This window comes from Myotis myotis, unplaced genomic scaffold (assembly GCF_014108235.1).
Source record: "Myotis myotis isolate mMyoMyo1 unplaced genomic scaffold, mMyoMyo1.p scaffold_m19_p_2, whole genome shotgun sequence".
Taxonomy (NCBI): Eukaryota; Metazoa; Chordata; class Mammalia; order Chiroptera; family Vespertilionidae; genus Myotis; species Myotis myotis.
The window spans coordinates 146,941,252-146,958,419 of record NW_023416324.1 but is presented as its reverse complement, the minus strand read 5'-3'; the positions used below and the strand labels follow the sequence as shown (position 1 = coordinate 146,958,419).

Sequence of the window (17,168 nt, the reverse complement as noted above, 5' to 3'; positions counted from 1 at the left end):
CCAGAAGGATGTCTGGACGGTCGTTCTGCTATTTGGTCTAATTAGCATATTAGCTCTTTATTATATAGGATTACTTATTATATTCCCTATGATGTACAGTCTTCTGTTTTCTTATCTATATAATGGGAATAATAAATTATTACCTACTCTCAAGGTTGTTATGTGAATGAGTGGGATGATTTGTGACAGAATGAAAATAATTTTTATGTGTTAAGAGAAATATTGTTTTAATCCCCTTCTGTAATTCTAAAGAGAACAAATTCAGCGTCTTTTGGATGGGCCAGAAGATGGGGGTAAAGAATTAAAATTGAGAGAGTGAAATTGCTTGTGAAAGAAAAGGGAGAGCTAGAGAGTGAACCTGTGGGGGAGGGGGGAAGAGGGAGAGAGAAGGGAGTTATGTCTAGACAACTTAGAATTTCATTGGGAAGAGTTTTGTTTTGTTTTTTAAATCTCTACCCAAGGATATGTTCTTATTGATTTTTTAGAGAGAGAGGAAGGGAGAAAGAAAAATTGATATGAGAGAGAAACATTGATTGGTTGCCTCCCATATGTGCCCTACCAGGGATCAAACCCACAACCTCGGTAGGTATGTCCCTGACCTGGAATCAAACCCATGGCCTTTTGATGTATGGGATGATGCTCCAACCAACTGAGCTACCTGGCCAGGGCAAGAAGAGCTTTGAAAGCCAAATAAAGAGTTTGTACTTGAGGTAGTGAGCCATCAGGAGCTCTAGGAAGATTTTGAGAAAGAATATTCAATCATGGAGATTTTGTCTAAAGAATTGATTCTTCATGTTATGAAATGTGATAATGAAGCAGTACTAGAAAGAGCAGAAACTTTTTTTTTAATTCTATGAGTATATTAAGAGTCAGGTACTGTCCTAGACGGTGGGGATGCAGCATGAAAAAAATGGACAATTCTCCCTGTCTTCATGGTGCTTCCCTTCTTAGTGGGACAATCAGACAGTGGACAAGATAAATAAGTAAAATACGTTGCATGGCAGGTAATGATAAATACTAAGGAGCAAAATAAAGCAGAAGCAGCAGATAGGAAGTGCCAGCATTAGTGGTGACGGTGAGGTTCAATTTTTTATCAAGAGGGGATGTTTGAGGAAAGACTAGAAGGAAATTAGGAGAACAAACATATAACAGCAAATACATTAATAACCTTGCGAGAGGAGGCTCCTTGGATGCTTGGCAAAGTGTCTAGTGAGGAGAAATGAGGGCGTGGAATGAGAACAGAGAGGCCCAGAAGCAGCTGGGCTCTGTAATGACATACCTTTCTCGAGCCTGCGTTGCTTTTCTTCACAGAATTTACATTACCTGATATTGTATTACATATCTATCTTTTTTATTGAGTTCATATCTTTTTCCCCCCTTCACTAGAAAATAAGCTCCAAAAAGGCAGTACTTTGTCTCTTCACTGTAACAGTATCTGACCAGACTGGGGATCGATTTTATTGAATAAATTAATGACAGAAAGGGAGGAGCCTAGAACACAATGTTAACTATGGAAGAGTGAAAACAGAAAGGGTCTTTGCGTTTTACAGAAAGGCATTTACTGGTCTGGGAGCCTCCATGGGTCCTCGATGATGATAAATGCTTGGGGTAGAGGGTTGAGGGACAAAGAAATAGAAGGAAAGAAACCAGGCAAAGTAAAACCAATCAGTCCTTAAGCTTCCTTGACATCAGTTGAATCAGATAAGGGTTACACAGCTGACTGTGGTGTGTTCTTTTGTTCTTTCCCTAACTTATTTATGATGTATTTATCCTGTTAAACAGATACTTCACAAAATTGAGGTTTGGCTATGATGCCAATCCATTGCATTCCTTGGGGACTGACAATTCCACTCTGCTCATTGTTAACGTAATTTTAATTAAGGTATTGAAAGCCCCTTGTTCAGACTTAACTATAAACTCATTTACTGTGTGGGAGGTGTTATCTATTTCATGACTGAGTGAAATTTTAGGAAAACAATATCCCTAAACTGCAGAGGTAAGCGTACAGGCTGCAGACATTCCTGTAATGGAGTAATATATATGAAAGAGCTTTATAAATAGCAAAGTACACAAATAGTGTTTGATGAAGACAGCTACCTGCCTGTCTCCTTGTCTCAGCTGGAAGACATTCAGACCTTCAAAACCACAGTACATTGTCATAGAAGGGAGCATCCAGGAACTCAGAGACTTACATTGTGTTATGTAAAAGAAAATACTGTAGGCTGTGAATTATTCATCCAAAATCTTTTAAACATTCCTACGGCAAAGAATAAAGAAAACACTAGAAAGGAAAAGAAGGAACTCATTCTTGCGATAGAGATGGCAGATCTTTGTATAAGTAACATTTTTGGGGGAAAAGGGACATATCTGATCTTCATGAAATCAGCCTTCAAGAGGCAGAGCTCAAAGCAGAGGACTAAACAATGAAATGCAAAAATAATTTTATGAAACTGTGTTAATAGCACCAGCAACAGAAGTTCCTAGCTGGGAGTGCTGTCATTTTTATTAATCTTAGCTGCTTCCATCTTATCTGTTTTTAATCATAAGAAAGATTTTCATTAAAGAAAATGGAACACATCCTAAGCAGGATCATCATAGATGATAACAAAGTGGTTATAACTTAAGGCATTATATAGTTCCTCTTGTAAGCTTATCTTGTGGTTGCTGCTAACCGTTGTGGGAAAGAGTTCATGTGGCTTATAAACTGGTCAAAACATATTTACTTCAAAGTGAGAAACACTTAACAAAGTATATAGATTTTCCTTAAATATCAGCACATCAAAAGAAACCTTTAAATTTTATGATACATCAGAAATAAACAAGGTACATTTTAAGGCCATTTCGCAAAATGAACTTTTAAAAATACATGTATTTTATTTACTTCCCGGAGCATGAATTTATTTACAGTATAAGTACAAAAATATTTTAAACACACAAAAGTAGCTTAGCGTCAGTTTTATTTATTTTCCTCTGCCTACAAGGTTTTCTTTCCCTGGATTTGGGTAAACTAGAAAGCGGTGATGCTGGACAGCCTCCGTTCTGTCGCTGTTAGGCTGCATGTGTGCCCATTTCACCTGCTTTCTGACACACATGCATTTCCTGGGAAGGGAGAGAAGGCGGGTTGAGAGCCTCCGCCTCCCACGTTTGTTCAGCATGGTGGAGAGGCATGAGATAGAAACACATCCACAGTGGGCGAGCTCAGAAAACCGACAGCTCCACCTTCCACCAGGCAATGGAAGGGAGCATGGTTGTGTCTTGGTGTGTGTTCAGGTGTCTTCAGATCAAGCAGCAGATGGGAGCTTTGCTTTACCTCTGCCTTTGCCATTTTTCTTTTCTACTGCCTGTTCCCCCCTTCTCACAGATTCACAAAAATACATAATGTGGGGCGCATTCTAGGTCTATTTTTCTAAAAGACATGAACTCTCTCACCCTCTCCCAAAGAAATACATTCCAAAAATGTAAGTTTGTTTTGTGTGAGCCTTGCTGAATGGGTCATAGAGGATTCCCGAAGTGATGACCTGGCTTCTATATGCCACCCCACAGGTCTCCCACCTACGCTGTGCCCCCCCACTCCCAGCATCACACATACACATCTGCTCACTCAGGTGCCACCAACACTCCTGGCCCTTGCATTTAACACATTAAGGCTTTATAGCGCCTTTTAGACAGATTTTCTTGTATTCTGTCAAAAGGTAAGGTGTGTCTTCCCTCACCATCCCCATCCCCATCTTCTTCCCCATCATGCTTTGGGGCCTCAGACCCCAGGCTCCAACCTCCCCAGAGTTTTCATTGCACTGCTGTTTAGCTAATACTCTGCTTGCTCTGTACCAACGGGAGGTGTGATGATCCTCTTCCAAATAGCAGAGGCTCCTTTGTTGCTCCTGGTGAATCAAATACTTGGCTCATTTGTTGCAGTCATTATTACACCTATGCAAGATAATGGATTTTTGAAAATATCTGTGCAAAGATGGGTAGAATGTAAACATCCCTTTAAAGAAATGATAGAAGTAAATATGACAGTTTATAATGCATTCATCCTGGTGATGCATGCCACAATAATTTCCTACAACACGTGTGATTGTCACCCTTCATAACATACACGTAAAACTGTACTTTGGGCAATGCTGTGGTCTCTCCTTTGGTGCGGGCACTGATGTTCAAGGTCGTTTTTGCACCCAATGCTACGTCTTATGTTTTTGTACAGCTTTAAATAAAGAGCTTGTTTTTCAGATTTTAGATCAAAGTGACAACAATGTTTTCTTGAAACGTGAAAAAAAGGAAGTTCCCCTTATGAAAAAAGGTAAAAAATAGAATTCAGTTTATATATATGAGCTATAATGTTTGAGTTGTTTTCAATATGACTGTGTGACACAACTTCTGTGGGCCATAGGTCACAACTTTGGTAGCAGTTTGGATGTAAAAAAATTAAGTTTGTCATTTCAGAAGCGGGAGGAGGGAAGAGTAAACAGCCACCAACTGCATGTGTTTTGAAGGGGCAGAAAGATACCTCCTACCTGAGAATCGTGCCCCCAGCACTACTGCCACACTGACTGAAACACCCAACACTAGACTTACGTTACCCTTCTCATTGAATTCTGTTTCATAATTTGCTGAGGATTGATATCAGGTCTATAATTTTCAGAATCTGTTTTGAAAATTATAATGGCATTCCCCTATTTTCAATCATTTAATCCTTTTCCTGCTTATCGTGGTTCCTCTGAGATCAGTAAGAGTGATCACATTTATTAGTTCCTTCATGTCTTTGGGGTCTAATTTGTCTCAGGTGAGAGACGTGAACTTTCTTTTAAACATAAAGTTGCCATGTTATGTTATTCAATTTAAAGACAATTTCCCTGGGGAGAGAAGCTGGGAACAAGCTGGACTCAGGAAATTTTATTTTCTTAGTCTCCATTAATTCTTTTACTATGTATTCACTCTTTTGCTTTAATATTGTACCGTTAGGCCTAAGCAGTAAGTACATTATTTTCATTGTCATCTTATTATTGTCTCATTAGCAAGTCTCAGCTCATTTTGGCTTCACTATTCACAATCATTTTTGTGTTGATCCATGCCATCATTTTGTGTCCACATTTGGTTGTAAGCTCTCCCTTCATACTTTGTCGCTTAGGTAACCTAATCACCCATTCATTCCCATCTTCATATTTGAACTCATTAGTGAGTTCCCTAAGAAATCACACTTTTTCTTTTCCATCTTAATTAGGATAATTTGATATTTACAATCAGGATTTGTTTTATAAGGAACTCTAAATTTTAAAGCCAGTCTTTTACAGAAGTTTTAAACTATTAAGAGACCTTCAAGTATGTGCCTGTTGGGTTTCCCAATTGTAACAGAAAAATTGTTAATACAATTTTGACCCTAAAATTAATATTTAATTTCCAACAATCACCCTGGATTTAGAAGAAACAAATTGTGAAATATTTTCAAATGACTGTAATTATGGATTAGTTGGCTGTTGGATTAAAAAACTTCACTTTGTATGCAAGTCGGTGAGCAAAATCAATAGCACCTTCAGTGTGCTTGGACAACCTCTATCCTCTCACGTTTCCTTAAGGGAGTCAGCAGAGCCTCAGCCATTTACCCACCATCTAAACTTTCCTTGTTCTGTCCTGTTCCTCATGGCCTTTGATGATCCTAAACTTCTTACTAAGGGTTTATTTGATAACTAGCTATTTGGACAGATATCACAAAGAATTCTAGAGATAGGTGGAAGGACACGTTGATTTATTTCTTGTACTGTCCCCCAAAACTCTTAACACCAATCCAAGAGGGTTGAAGCATTTCTACTTCTCTGTGGACTGTAAACAAGTCACTGACTTCTCTGAACCTGCAGTTCTGAGGTTCTCTGAGTGAGATGGCTGATTAGGTAACTCTAGGTCTCTTCCTGATTTAAAGTTGCACTCTCTATCGAGACACATTTCTGATTGGGATCTGTCAGGACATCTTTGAATCTGAACCCAAAATGGAACAGAGAAGGATGCTAAGGGAAGACGGATGGTTGTCAGGGCAGAGGTTAGTGAGAACAGGGAATCTGAACAGCCCCAGTCAAGTTACCCCAAGCACAGCAATAGCAGACAGTGAGCATCACTACAAAGGAATCATGAAAAAACAAGTTAGAGAGGCCCTTGGGTATTACATATACTATATACACTTTGTTAAAAAGGTTATTATGTACTGTCTTGAGGACATATTGGTGCAGTTTTACAAAAGGTAGTTTGAATACAAAGCCAAATTGCATACAGGTAGTTAATGTACTTACAGGTAGTAATGTAAGAACTAATGTACTTCTTTCAGTTTATTATGTGGTAATCAAAAAGTGACTGACTTCATTTTGTTTATGTCCTTTTGAAGAAAAACAGGAGCTGTGCAGTGACATTGCAGAAATAAAGAGAAACTCTTCATTACCTAACTGGAAAAGGTGAGTGTACCGCAATTATATAAATCCAAGTGAGTGAAATTACACTATTGAAAAGTGATTATCAATGTTTCAACACAAAAAGAAAGAAAATAATAGTAACAAGAAAAGCAATTAAGATTGGAACCAAATTTTACAAAGGAGACAAGAAAGAATAGAATGCACTAAATTTCTTACTTTTCTTCCAAACCTTTTCATTTTCTTTTGTGAGTACTGGGAATAATAAAATGAAACAGGCTTACCTTCCTACTCACGGCAGGCAACTAATTCAAATTACGGTAATGTGGTCCAAGAATGGAAAATGTTGCATATATAAGGTATAACTATGAAATCATGAACCCATATTTTGTGTGGCTTATTATCTAATTGTCATACATGTATGCAATTGTAATCATTGCATGCTAGAGTCTTCTTGACATGAGACTTCTCAAGTAAAATATTTTGAATACCTAATAGAATGAAGAGAATGTTTTCCAGGAAGAAAACTCTTATCCTCACTCTACTACAAACCTATTGAAGCTGCTTTTCAGACATTCAGACCGGGTGTCTCTGAATCCACCCCTCCTACCCCTACCTGCTGTTTTTGCATAGGAGCTCCTTGAATAAAGTGCAAGAAAAGACAGAGGAGCTTTTATGTTCCACACTTACTAAACAGTAGTCGCTCTAACACGCACATCCCATCATTCACTCTTCTACTCAAAAGCCTTTCACAGTCCTGTCACTGTGAAGATAAATGATCAAGTCCTGAGCCTGGCACAGGTACCCTTCATTCCTGGCCCTCTCTCTTTAGCCCTCACTTTGTTTCCCAGGTTTCTGAATTGCTTATAGTTCTGTTTTATCACATACCTCCATTTTTTTGTCCACACTACTTCCTTTGTTTGAATGTCCTCTGAAACATGTACACCAGTCAAATTTCATTCAACTCTCAGTTTGAGTGTTCTCTCCTTTGGGGTCCCCCTGACCACAAAGGTATTCACAGAGCCTCTGTTGCAATGATCATATTACATCATTCAGTTTCAATAATTATTTATTCCTAGAGGCTTAGTGCCCAACATTCATGCACTGGGGGCAGGGGGAGGGTTCCTCAGCCTGGCCTGCATCCTCTCACAGTCCGGGATCCCTGGGGGCGGGAAGCAGGCCTAAGTCAGCAGGCGGACATCCCCCGAGGAGTCCTTAGCGTTGCTGTGGAGGAGGGAAAGGCTCCTGCCACTGTTGCTGCTCTTGCCAGCTGTGAGCCCAGCTTTTGGCTGAGCGGTGCTCCCCCTGTGGGAGAGAAGACCACTAGGGGGCAGCTCCTGCATCGAGCGTCTGCCCCCTGTCTGTCATAGTGACCAGTAATTCTGCTGTTTGGTTGATTTGCATATTAGCCTTTTATTATATAGGATGGTCTGACCCACAGTGGTGAGCAGTGCTTCCCAGTCAAGTGGAATTGTCTGTCTGAATGTCAGTCTTCCATTGCATATGGCCTTTATTAAGGACGGGCCATGTCTTTTCTTCTGCATAACTCCAAGCCTCTGAGAGGCATTCCCTGACGACTCCATCTAAAATAGGCCACCCCACTTCTGACAAGGCACACTGTCAAACCATATCATCCTGTTCTATTTTTTTCTAGAGCACTGATTACTATTTTTTTGTTTGTTTGTTTTATTGCTTAAAGTATTACAAACGGTATTACATATGTGTCCTTTTTTTTCCTCTGCCCTTGACAATCCCCTGGCCTCCCCTACTGATTACTATTTTTAAATATCTATCTCATTGTTTCTGTCTCTTTTATTTTTTATTTTTTTTAAATATTTTTTTATTGATTTTTTACAGAGAGGAAGGGAGAGAGATAGAGAGTTAGAAACATCGATGAGAGAGAATCATCGATCAGCTGCCTCCTGCACATCTCCTACTGGGGATATGCCCGCAACCCAGGTACATGCCCTTGACCGGAATCGAACCTGGGACCTCTCAGTCCGCAGGCCGACGCTCTATCCACTGAGCCAAACCGGTTTCGGCTGTTTCTGTCTCTTTTAATGTTTTACATTCTAACTTGCTTATTTTCTATATATTTTTCACTCAACACTAACTCACTGCATGAGAACAGAGGCTGTCTTCTTCCCCTGTGTGTCCTTAGAGTCCTGAATAGCTCCTGACTGAAAGTGGGCACTCTGTAACATTTGTTGAGTGGCGAAATGATGTTATTCCCCCCACGCCCAGTGTTGTGAGGCCATTTTATGGATAATGCTTTAACCTAGAGTTTTATTAAGATTTAAGTTAAAATTTAAAATCCATCCAAACACTAAAATACATTGTGTGTGTGTGTGTGTGTTGTTTCATAACAGGAGGCATTGAGACAGATTCTTTGTATTTCTTGTTTAATCCTCAGCACAGCTCTGTGAGGCAGACACTGTTGTTTTTTGGCCAAAGAAGGAACAAAAGCTCAGAGAGGAATCCCTGTGCTCTAGGGTAGTGCATTTTACCCTCCACCCCTACCACCAGCATAAATCTGCAGCATGCCAAAAATGATAAAAAAAAAAAAAAAAATTGAAGGATTTCTCTTTAGTAAAATTTCAGCATAAAGGAAGTTATGGTTAATGGGCATTCAGACATTGTACAAGTGTTTTTAACAGACAATTAAGCATTATAATGTTCTTCATCTTAAATGAAATATAGCTGAAGTTAATATATTTAATGCCAAAGAAAGGTTGACAATAGAAGCACATTTCATTTGGTATGAACTATTATCCAATTGTTAAAAGACCCATACAGTATCCTATCTAATAAAATGGTAATATGCAAATTACCCTAATGACGGAACGACCAGAAGGACCGCTCAACCAGTCACTATGAGGGGCACTGACCACCTCTTGGTCCCTTCCCCCAGTCAGAAGGCTCTGATTGCCCAATGGTGAACAGGGAACTGGGGTGAGTGGCAGGGGATGCAGGTGGCTCCAGGCCAAGGCCCCCACAGAGGGCAACCCACAGTGGGGGCAGGGCCAGCAAGCAGGCAGGAAGGCCAACTTCTCAATCCCTTCCCCTGGCCATCAGGCTCCAATTGCCCGATGGCAAATGGGGAACCAAGGGGGGGCGGGGCGGGCGCTGGCTGCAGGCAGCCAGGGAAGATGACCCTGATTACAGGCCAGGCCTAGGGACCATACCCGTATATGTATTTTGTGTGCCAGGCCTCTAGTGAAAATATAAAGATATAGAACTCTTTTTAATTTATGTCATCTCAATTGTGAAAGTGATCACAATAATCCATTAATTGACAGACACAACCCTACATGATTTGTTCCACACCTGCCCAACCTGCTTTATTTCCTATATTGCACAGCCTTTGACTTTTCTTGTTTCTACCACACTGAAAGCTTTGGGTTTTATTAACATTCAGCACTACTTTATGCATCCTCATTGTGTGTATTCTCCATGCTGTGGCCAGTTATGTGTTTAAAACACATATCAGATCACCTTATACCCATGCAAGAAACCCCTCAATGGTAGTGCCTGCTCTGCTTGGAATAAACTCCAGCTCCCACTCCATGGCCAGTGCTGTCCTCACTCCACCTCAACAGCTCTGGCCTCCTCATTCCCCTTTGACTAGCCCTACCTTGTTTCTATCCCAGAATCATTACACTTCACCTGGAACATTCTCCTTCCTCCAGATTTGACTAAAGTTTTTTTTCAATTGACTTTGCCCCTGCTTTGTTTTCTTTCTGTACGTACCTCCCCCACCCACAGGCTAACCTAGAACTTTAGTTTAAAGCCTCTTTCACCAAATAAGAGACAAATGGTATATGACTACTGTTGTTAATAATAAATCACTACTGATTTTATTTAATTGTGACCACCCACAAACCTTGGAACAAGATTTTTCAGGAATAAATAGTAATTCTTCTACGTGGGAATTGATTTAATATAACTATATAAATGAGTTTTCAGCATCACACATATGTCCTTACTTTATTTGGTATATATTCACATTTTATTTGTCATATATTGATGTTTCTGAGGTTATTAGTATCTAATGTGATTCCTACTTTCAAATGATAAATCTCGGCTGTTTTTGCCCAGCATTCCAGTGCAAGACTTTGGTCCAGGTTCTGGACACAGAGCCAGAGTTGCTGTGAGTAGTGGCTGTGAAGTTGGTTCTTTGCTGACAAAGTCTTCTCAGAGCCCATCTGTCAAGGAAACAGTAAGAAAACTGACATCTAATTTATGGTAAAGATATTTACTAACATATTTCCACATGCTTTGTTAAAATTTCTTAGAAGTGACAACTCCTGATTTTTTTCCTTATTAAGTGGTAATAATGAGAAAATTTAGTCAAATGACTTTAAGATTTGTCTCCTAACTACACTGACTTAGCTAGATCATGGGTTAAATGTCCCTTGAAATAGAACTACAGTTGCTAAATGCTTGTTGTTACATGGTCCAGCAATATGGTGGACATCAGTCCTCTCTCAGGTACAATGAGTAATTCTTACTGAGTTGGCCTTGCTAAGATAATTTCCTTCCTTCCTTCCTTCCTTCCTTCCTTCCTTCCTTCCTTCCTTCCTTCCTTCCTTCCTTCCTTCCATATTTATTACTAATATCCCTCATGATATTTGTATGACCCTCTAAAAAGTGTCTCTTTTTTTTTGGCTTTAATACTAAACTTCCTGAGGGAAATAATTTTACTTTTTGGCTTGGTGTAGAATGTTAAATTTGTGCCCATGGTTAATGAAGAACTTAGATATTTGAATCTCAATTCTCAAAGAATGGAGAGACAGAGTGGGTAAAGCCCAGGATTCAGTTTTTCCAAATAGGGACCCATCATGGGAGGGGGCTTTACGATCAAGCCAAGTTAGTATACAGAAGAATGCTCTAAATAGGTGTCATGTGAGAGGGTGGGGGGCAGGAGCAGTAGCACCACTACATTAGTGCAGCCGGTTGGTTTTGTTGGGGTTTGCAGACTATGAGGAGACTGTGTGGTAAGAGGCTTTCAGCCAAGGAGGCCACACAGCATGCCCTAGCTGGAAGATTGTTTTTCCTTTGGACAGTTACTTTGACTTTCTGATGAGTGACTGATAGAATATTCCTGGAGAAGAGACTTAGCAAAGAATAGCAGATAGGAAGAAAAAGAAAGGTAGAGGTTGGTTATATATAAAGACAGGGACTCTGTCCTGCAGTTGCCCTGCAAATTTATGGAAACTTCTGTGGCAGAATCCAGGGCTGTGGAGCTGTGCCTATATGGGTATGAAGTCCCCACGTACGGTCCTTTAGAAGCACATTCCCAACAGCTATCCTGCTGTAGGAGAAAGGAGGAAGCACTCTTGCTTCTACGTAGGTGGATCTACCTTGGACTTTGCACCAAGACACATTTTATTAATGATACTAGGGATCCAGAGACAAGCTGTTAACCAAGAAATGAAGCTAGTGTGCTGCATTTCTGAGTACTAAGTTCTGGCCACCAAATCTACCATAGTGACTGGGCTGGCAAGCTTACACCAGCCTGGGAAAGAGGCAGGTGCAGGCCAGACCTCAGTGTTGGATACATATTAAGAGGTTGAAAAAGACCACTTCTCCAGTGATACAGATGGATGTCAGTCTCAAATGGCAATAGCCTATAGCATAGTCCCTGAAGAACAGATTCTCCAACCAGTTTCTTACCTTCTGTCCCTATTTGATCAGAAGTAATATGTAAATTCTCAGCACTGAATTGGGTAGCCATATATTTGAATCCTGGTTTCTTTCTTACTAGTTCTAACATTCATGCATGTCCTTTGGTCACTGAGACATTGTAGTATGCAATAACATATGTATGAGCCTTTGTATATGTGAATAAATGTGTGCATATTATTAAAGTATGGATGTGACCACATGACCAATGATTGTGACAGGCTTTCTTGATCATTAATAGCTATAATTTTTAAACCATTACAATATTTTAGGCATTCACTCAAGTGCTTTGTATATGTTTGCTTTTTATTTCCACAAACTGATAAGATTGGTATGACTTTCAACTTTTTTATGGATAAGGAAACTGAAGCTTAGAGAAACTGAGTAACACACTCAACGTCTCAGAGAAAATTGTACAGCTAAGGGCAGGGCTGGGTTTAGCCTCCTGCTCTCTGATTTGGAATCTCATGCTCCTCAACACTGTACATGTACACACATACATAGGTATATATATATACACACACACACGGGAATATAGACACATGTATACATATGAAAGTGTGTGTGTGTGTGTGTGTGTGTGTGTGTGTGTGTCCATCCACACTATGAGACCTCAAGAGACATGTCTGGTTGTGTTGCAGCAGAGTTTGGATATATCACTGTGTATCATCATTTTCTTTTTTTTTTAACTGGACTATTTTTTGTTCTTCATCTAAGTGGATCATTACTATTCATATTGATGAGTTACACTTGATAAAAAAAGGAGATAATCTGATTGAGTATACTAAGACTTTAAAGTACATCCACTTCTATAATTAGCCATCAATAGAAAATTAAAATTTCCCAGAAACCATCTCCCTAATGAACACGTAGAATCTTTAGTGCTTGAAATGATCATGCTATTATCAACTGAACATTCTGAAAGCTAAATGCATTAATAAATCAGATCTTTTCATACTAGCTTGAATTTTTGTAGTTTTATAAAAATGCTCAGTAGAAAGAGAATTGTACAGAACATGAGGCTTTAATTGGAACAAAATGAATTCCTCATTTACGAGTCTTCTCTTTTGCCTCAACCAGCAGTAGTATGTTTTCTTACATTTCACCAGTGAAAACAGATTTCTTGTCTTCTCTCTCTTTTTTTCCCTCCTGTACTGCTCTGTTCTTCGTCGTGTCTAACATTATTCCTTGTGTTAACTAGATTTTAAATCCCTCAAGGCAGGGGTCCTCAAACTACGGCCCTCGGGCCACATGCAAATACAATAAACTATAGTCCGGCCCTCCAATGGTCTGAGGGACAGTAAACTGGCCCCCTGTTTAAAAAGTTTGAGGACCCCTGCCTCAAGGCATGAAGATTGTGGCTGGTTGTGTGCTATGCGGAGGGCACCGTGTTCTGTAAGACTCACTATTGTTGGCCAGATTTGTTCTTGCTTGTCACATGGTTAAGAGAGTAGTTAGAGCCCTTTCAGGTGTGTGGAATGTTCCTTCCCTCCACTTGGTTCATTTTGGACATGACATCATCCTTACCCTTTTCCACACGGTCGAAGTAGAGTCGGCATCTCTGTTTACTTCCTACATTTGTGATTTTTGATATCTTAGAGTGTTTTGCTCAGTTTAGCATTTTCCTGTCTTGTTTTGTTTTTAACAGTCTGTTTCCCTCAGTACATTTACTATCTAAACCTACAAAAAAAAGATACTTTTTAGAAGGCCATAAAAATGTCTGCTTTTCTAATTAGTCTTGTGGGACAGAATTTCCCAAGAAAAGCTGTTAGTAGCAGCTCTGTGGAGGGGAGAGCAAAAGGCAGAGACAAAAAGGAGAGCACAGCCAACCTGCTTGAGCCTGAGGGTAAGGGTGAGGATGGGGTCCTTAATACCAGGAAACCAGAGAGGTTCAAAATAGGAATAACTCCTCAATCAGAGTTTTCATAAAAATTATATATATAAAGCAGATAGCAATGCTTGGCACATTTTCACCACTTTATAAAAAGTGGTTGAGTCTGACCAGGGGTTCAGTATCTTCAGAAAATACTCAGTTTCCCAACATAGATTACAATTGGCTTAGAATACTTCCCTCACCTGCCCCCAGCCCCTGCTCCCTGCAGCTGGCTAACTCCTCTTCTTTGGGGCTCCCCAAATTATGGGTTAGGGTTCCTTCTATCAGTACCTGTGGTGCTGCATTCTCATTCTCATCTTAACATGTTTTTCTAGAAGTACTTCCTCTGAAGGTTGCTGAAAATCTCTAAACCCAAAAGAGTTCATATCCACCATGAAAAGGACCAATGCTCAGAAGAGAGTTCAGCCCTGTATTGGAGGAAGGGAAGCTGGATTTATGGAGAGAGAGGAGTGGTTTATGGTCGCATAAGGTTGACCAAACCAACCAGTGACTCCAGACACAGCTCTTCTGTCTGTGTCTTGGAGGGCCCAATGAAAGGACTTCCTCTGGAGAGTTAAGTTTTATTTTCTTAGGAAAAAAGTCAGTAAGCCCATAGCCTGTTTCCCTACAGGAATTTTGCAATGCTGAGTTCTCTTCCCAGAGCACTCAGGGGGGTGCTGGGCTTTCCTAAGCTGCTTGGCTAGAGGCAGGAATTCTCAGCCTTCCTTTCTTCCCTCCTTCCCTTTCTCCATCCCTCCCTCCCTCCTTCCCTTCCTTCCATAAACTTTTTATTTTAAGACAAGTGTAGGTTCACATGCAGTAGTAAGAAATAATACAGAGATCCCCTCTACCCTTTACCTGGCTTCTCCCCATGGTAACGTCTTGGAAAACAGTAGAACAGAATCACAATAGGGACATTGGCATTAACATTCAAGACACAGAACAATTCTGTTACCACAGGATTCCTCCTGTTGCCTTTTAATAACCAGACTCCTTCCTCTCCCAGCTTATGCTTTTGAAGAACACTTTAATGCCAGTGGTAAAGCAGTTTGGTGGGCATGAATGTTCATCTTTGCTACGATGTTTAACACCCGGGAGTCAAGGCCAGTCTGACAGATGAGTGCTCTGTCTCTTTTCCTGGCACATTCCCATCTCTGCTGTGCTTTTTTCCCCAGGGAGATTATTCTGCATTTCTTTCCTGAGTACCAGCTACCATCAGAAATTGGCTACTCATCTGTGGAGGAATTTGTGGCAAGCTCGGAGGTAAGCCGGCTTTTGTGGAACTCCGAGGAAATGACAGAAGAGCCTGAATTTGGTTTTCAGTGAAGAAAAACGTGAAGTGTTCCCAGTAAGAGGAACTAAGTGAAGGAAGATGAGGATCTTTATACCAAATGGGTGGCTCAGAATTAAAACCAATGTGGCCAAGGGTTAAATAAGCTTCAGTAAGATCATGCTGACTGAGAACAGTTGGTTGCAGAGATAAATGGAAATGAGACATAGTCCGACTTCCCTCCCTTGCATCAAGAATAGAATTTCTGTCTCTCAGATACACTTCGTCAGCAACCTTAGTGTCGTATTAGAATCACTGAGACTTCACCCGGAAAGATGAAGACAGTTGCATTTATCAAATCTATTCTCAGAGACGGACCATATGTGAGGGAAAGGAAAACTTTCCTCAGCTACCTGGGTGGACAGGCAGAGGCTCGCACTGTCTCACAGTGGGTGTCCTCACGCTGCCCAGTCGCCACAGGCCATGGTGAAGCTCAGTGAGGAGTGCAGGCCCACAGCTCAGAGCTGCTCCGTGTGGAGAAGGGCCAGCGTGGTGCAGAGGGTGGGGGTGTCTGCCCACCCTCATGCTCAGTGTGATTTCTGGGAAGGATGGGTACATGTGGAAAGACTGTCGGTGAAAAGAGCACCAGTTTATTCATTTGGCCAAAGTGCCAGGTGCTTTAATTTGATCCTGGGTGAAGTCCTTAGTCCTCTAATCTATAATCACTGTCTTTGCTTCTTCACCCTGTGCTCTCACCTCATGGTCTCCCGTCCTGCTTCTGACTCCACACTTCACTGCGGCTGTCCTGTGAGGCCACCCGTGACCACTGTGCTGACGTGTAGTGGTCACTTACTTACCGACTGCTCAGGTCTTCAGTACAGTGGACCACTTTCTCCTGCTTGAAGCATTTTCTTTTTGTAGCTTTCATAACAGCACTCCTCTCATTTTCTTGCTTTCCCCCTGTGTTTGCTGGCAGCTCCTTCTCTATTTGGTCTCTAAATGTTGGCCTGTCTGAGGACTCATTCCTGGAACACTTCCTTCTGTCAATGGAATGGGTTTCTAGGTGACCTCAACTAGTCTCTGGCTTCAAATCTCACCCCATATGCCAGTGATCCCCCCACCCCCCGTCTATTTCTGGGTGTTCCCATCTAAGAAATCCAGGCTCCACCTATCTTACTGATATCGCTTTGAATATTTATTGTTTATCATTTACTTTTCCTTCACCTTGATTATGTTCTTTGCAATTTTTTTAACCATGCTGTATTATGTGGACTGCCTTAATCATTTTTTGGAATGAGGTAAGGTATATCTTAGTGAATTAATTTAATTAGACCCAGGCTTAAAAGACCCACTGTATTGGTGTTGGCCAGTTCCAGGCTTTGATATGTTTCTTGTATACTAGATATTGCATGTTGTAACTGCTGTAGACAGCTGATTCTCTAAAAGTTAATATCCTGTTTTATTATAATTTATGAAAACAGCTGGAGCAGTGCACAGAGCAGACAAACAGAAAGCTGAAAATGTGTTTCCAGCAGGTAAGCTTCCTTTCAGTGTAGTCATTTATATTCTACATGATCCTGTATTCCAAAGGAGAAATAATATACATTTCCAAATGCTCTGTTTGGAAGGAAATCAAATTTGCCTTCACTTATCAAGACGTAGAATTTTGAATTTTAAAATGCAAATGTTTCCACAGCATAAAGCTTATGAAATGCTTGGAGTAGGATTGTCATTTGTACTAGAAACAAGACATTCTGAGCCTTTAAGAAAGATAGTCACTGACTAAGCCAGAAATTGATCATAGGTTAAAGTTTTAATTACAGTTCAGTCCTCTCTTAACTTTGTAGATAGGTTCTTGACTTTAAGTGAAATGCTGTAGGCTGTTGATATAAACAAGAGTGAAGTTCCTGTGGGATCTCATCTATGTTATAATGAAACAATGTTGAAC

The 17,168-nt window shown here is 40.5% G+C and overlaps 1 protein-coding gene across 1 annotated transcript in view; it reads left to right on the top strand.

The window, feature by feature from the left end:
- MORC1 (MORC family CW-type zinc finger 1) overlaps positions 1–17,168 on the top strand; it is a 136,686-nt gene that overhangs the window by 107,001 nt on the left and 12,517 nt on the right. The window contains exons 19-23 of the mRNA XM_036348532.1: positions 4,231–4,300; positions 6,371–6,437; positions 10,491–10,637; positions 15,126–15,213; positions 16,702–16,755. Coding sequence (XP_036204425.1) covers positions 4,231–4,300; positions 6,371–6,437; positions 10,491–10,637; positions 15,126–15,213; positions 16,702–16,755 — 426 coding nt within the window. The remainder of the gene's footprint in view (positions 1–4,230; positions 4,301–6,370; positions 6,438–10,490; positions 10,638–15,125; positions 15,214–16,701; positions 16,756–17,168) is intronic.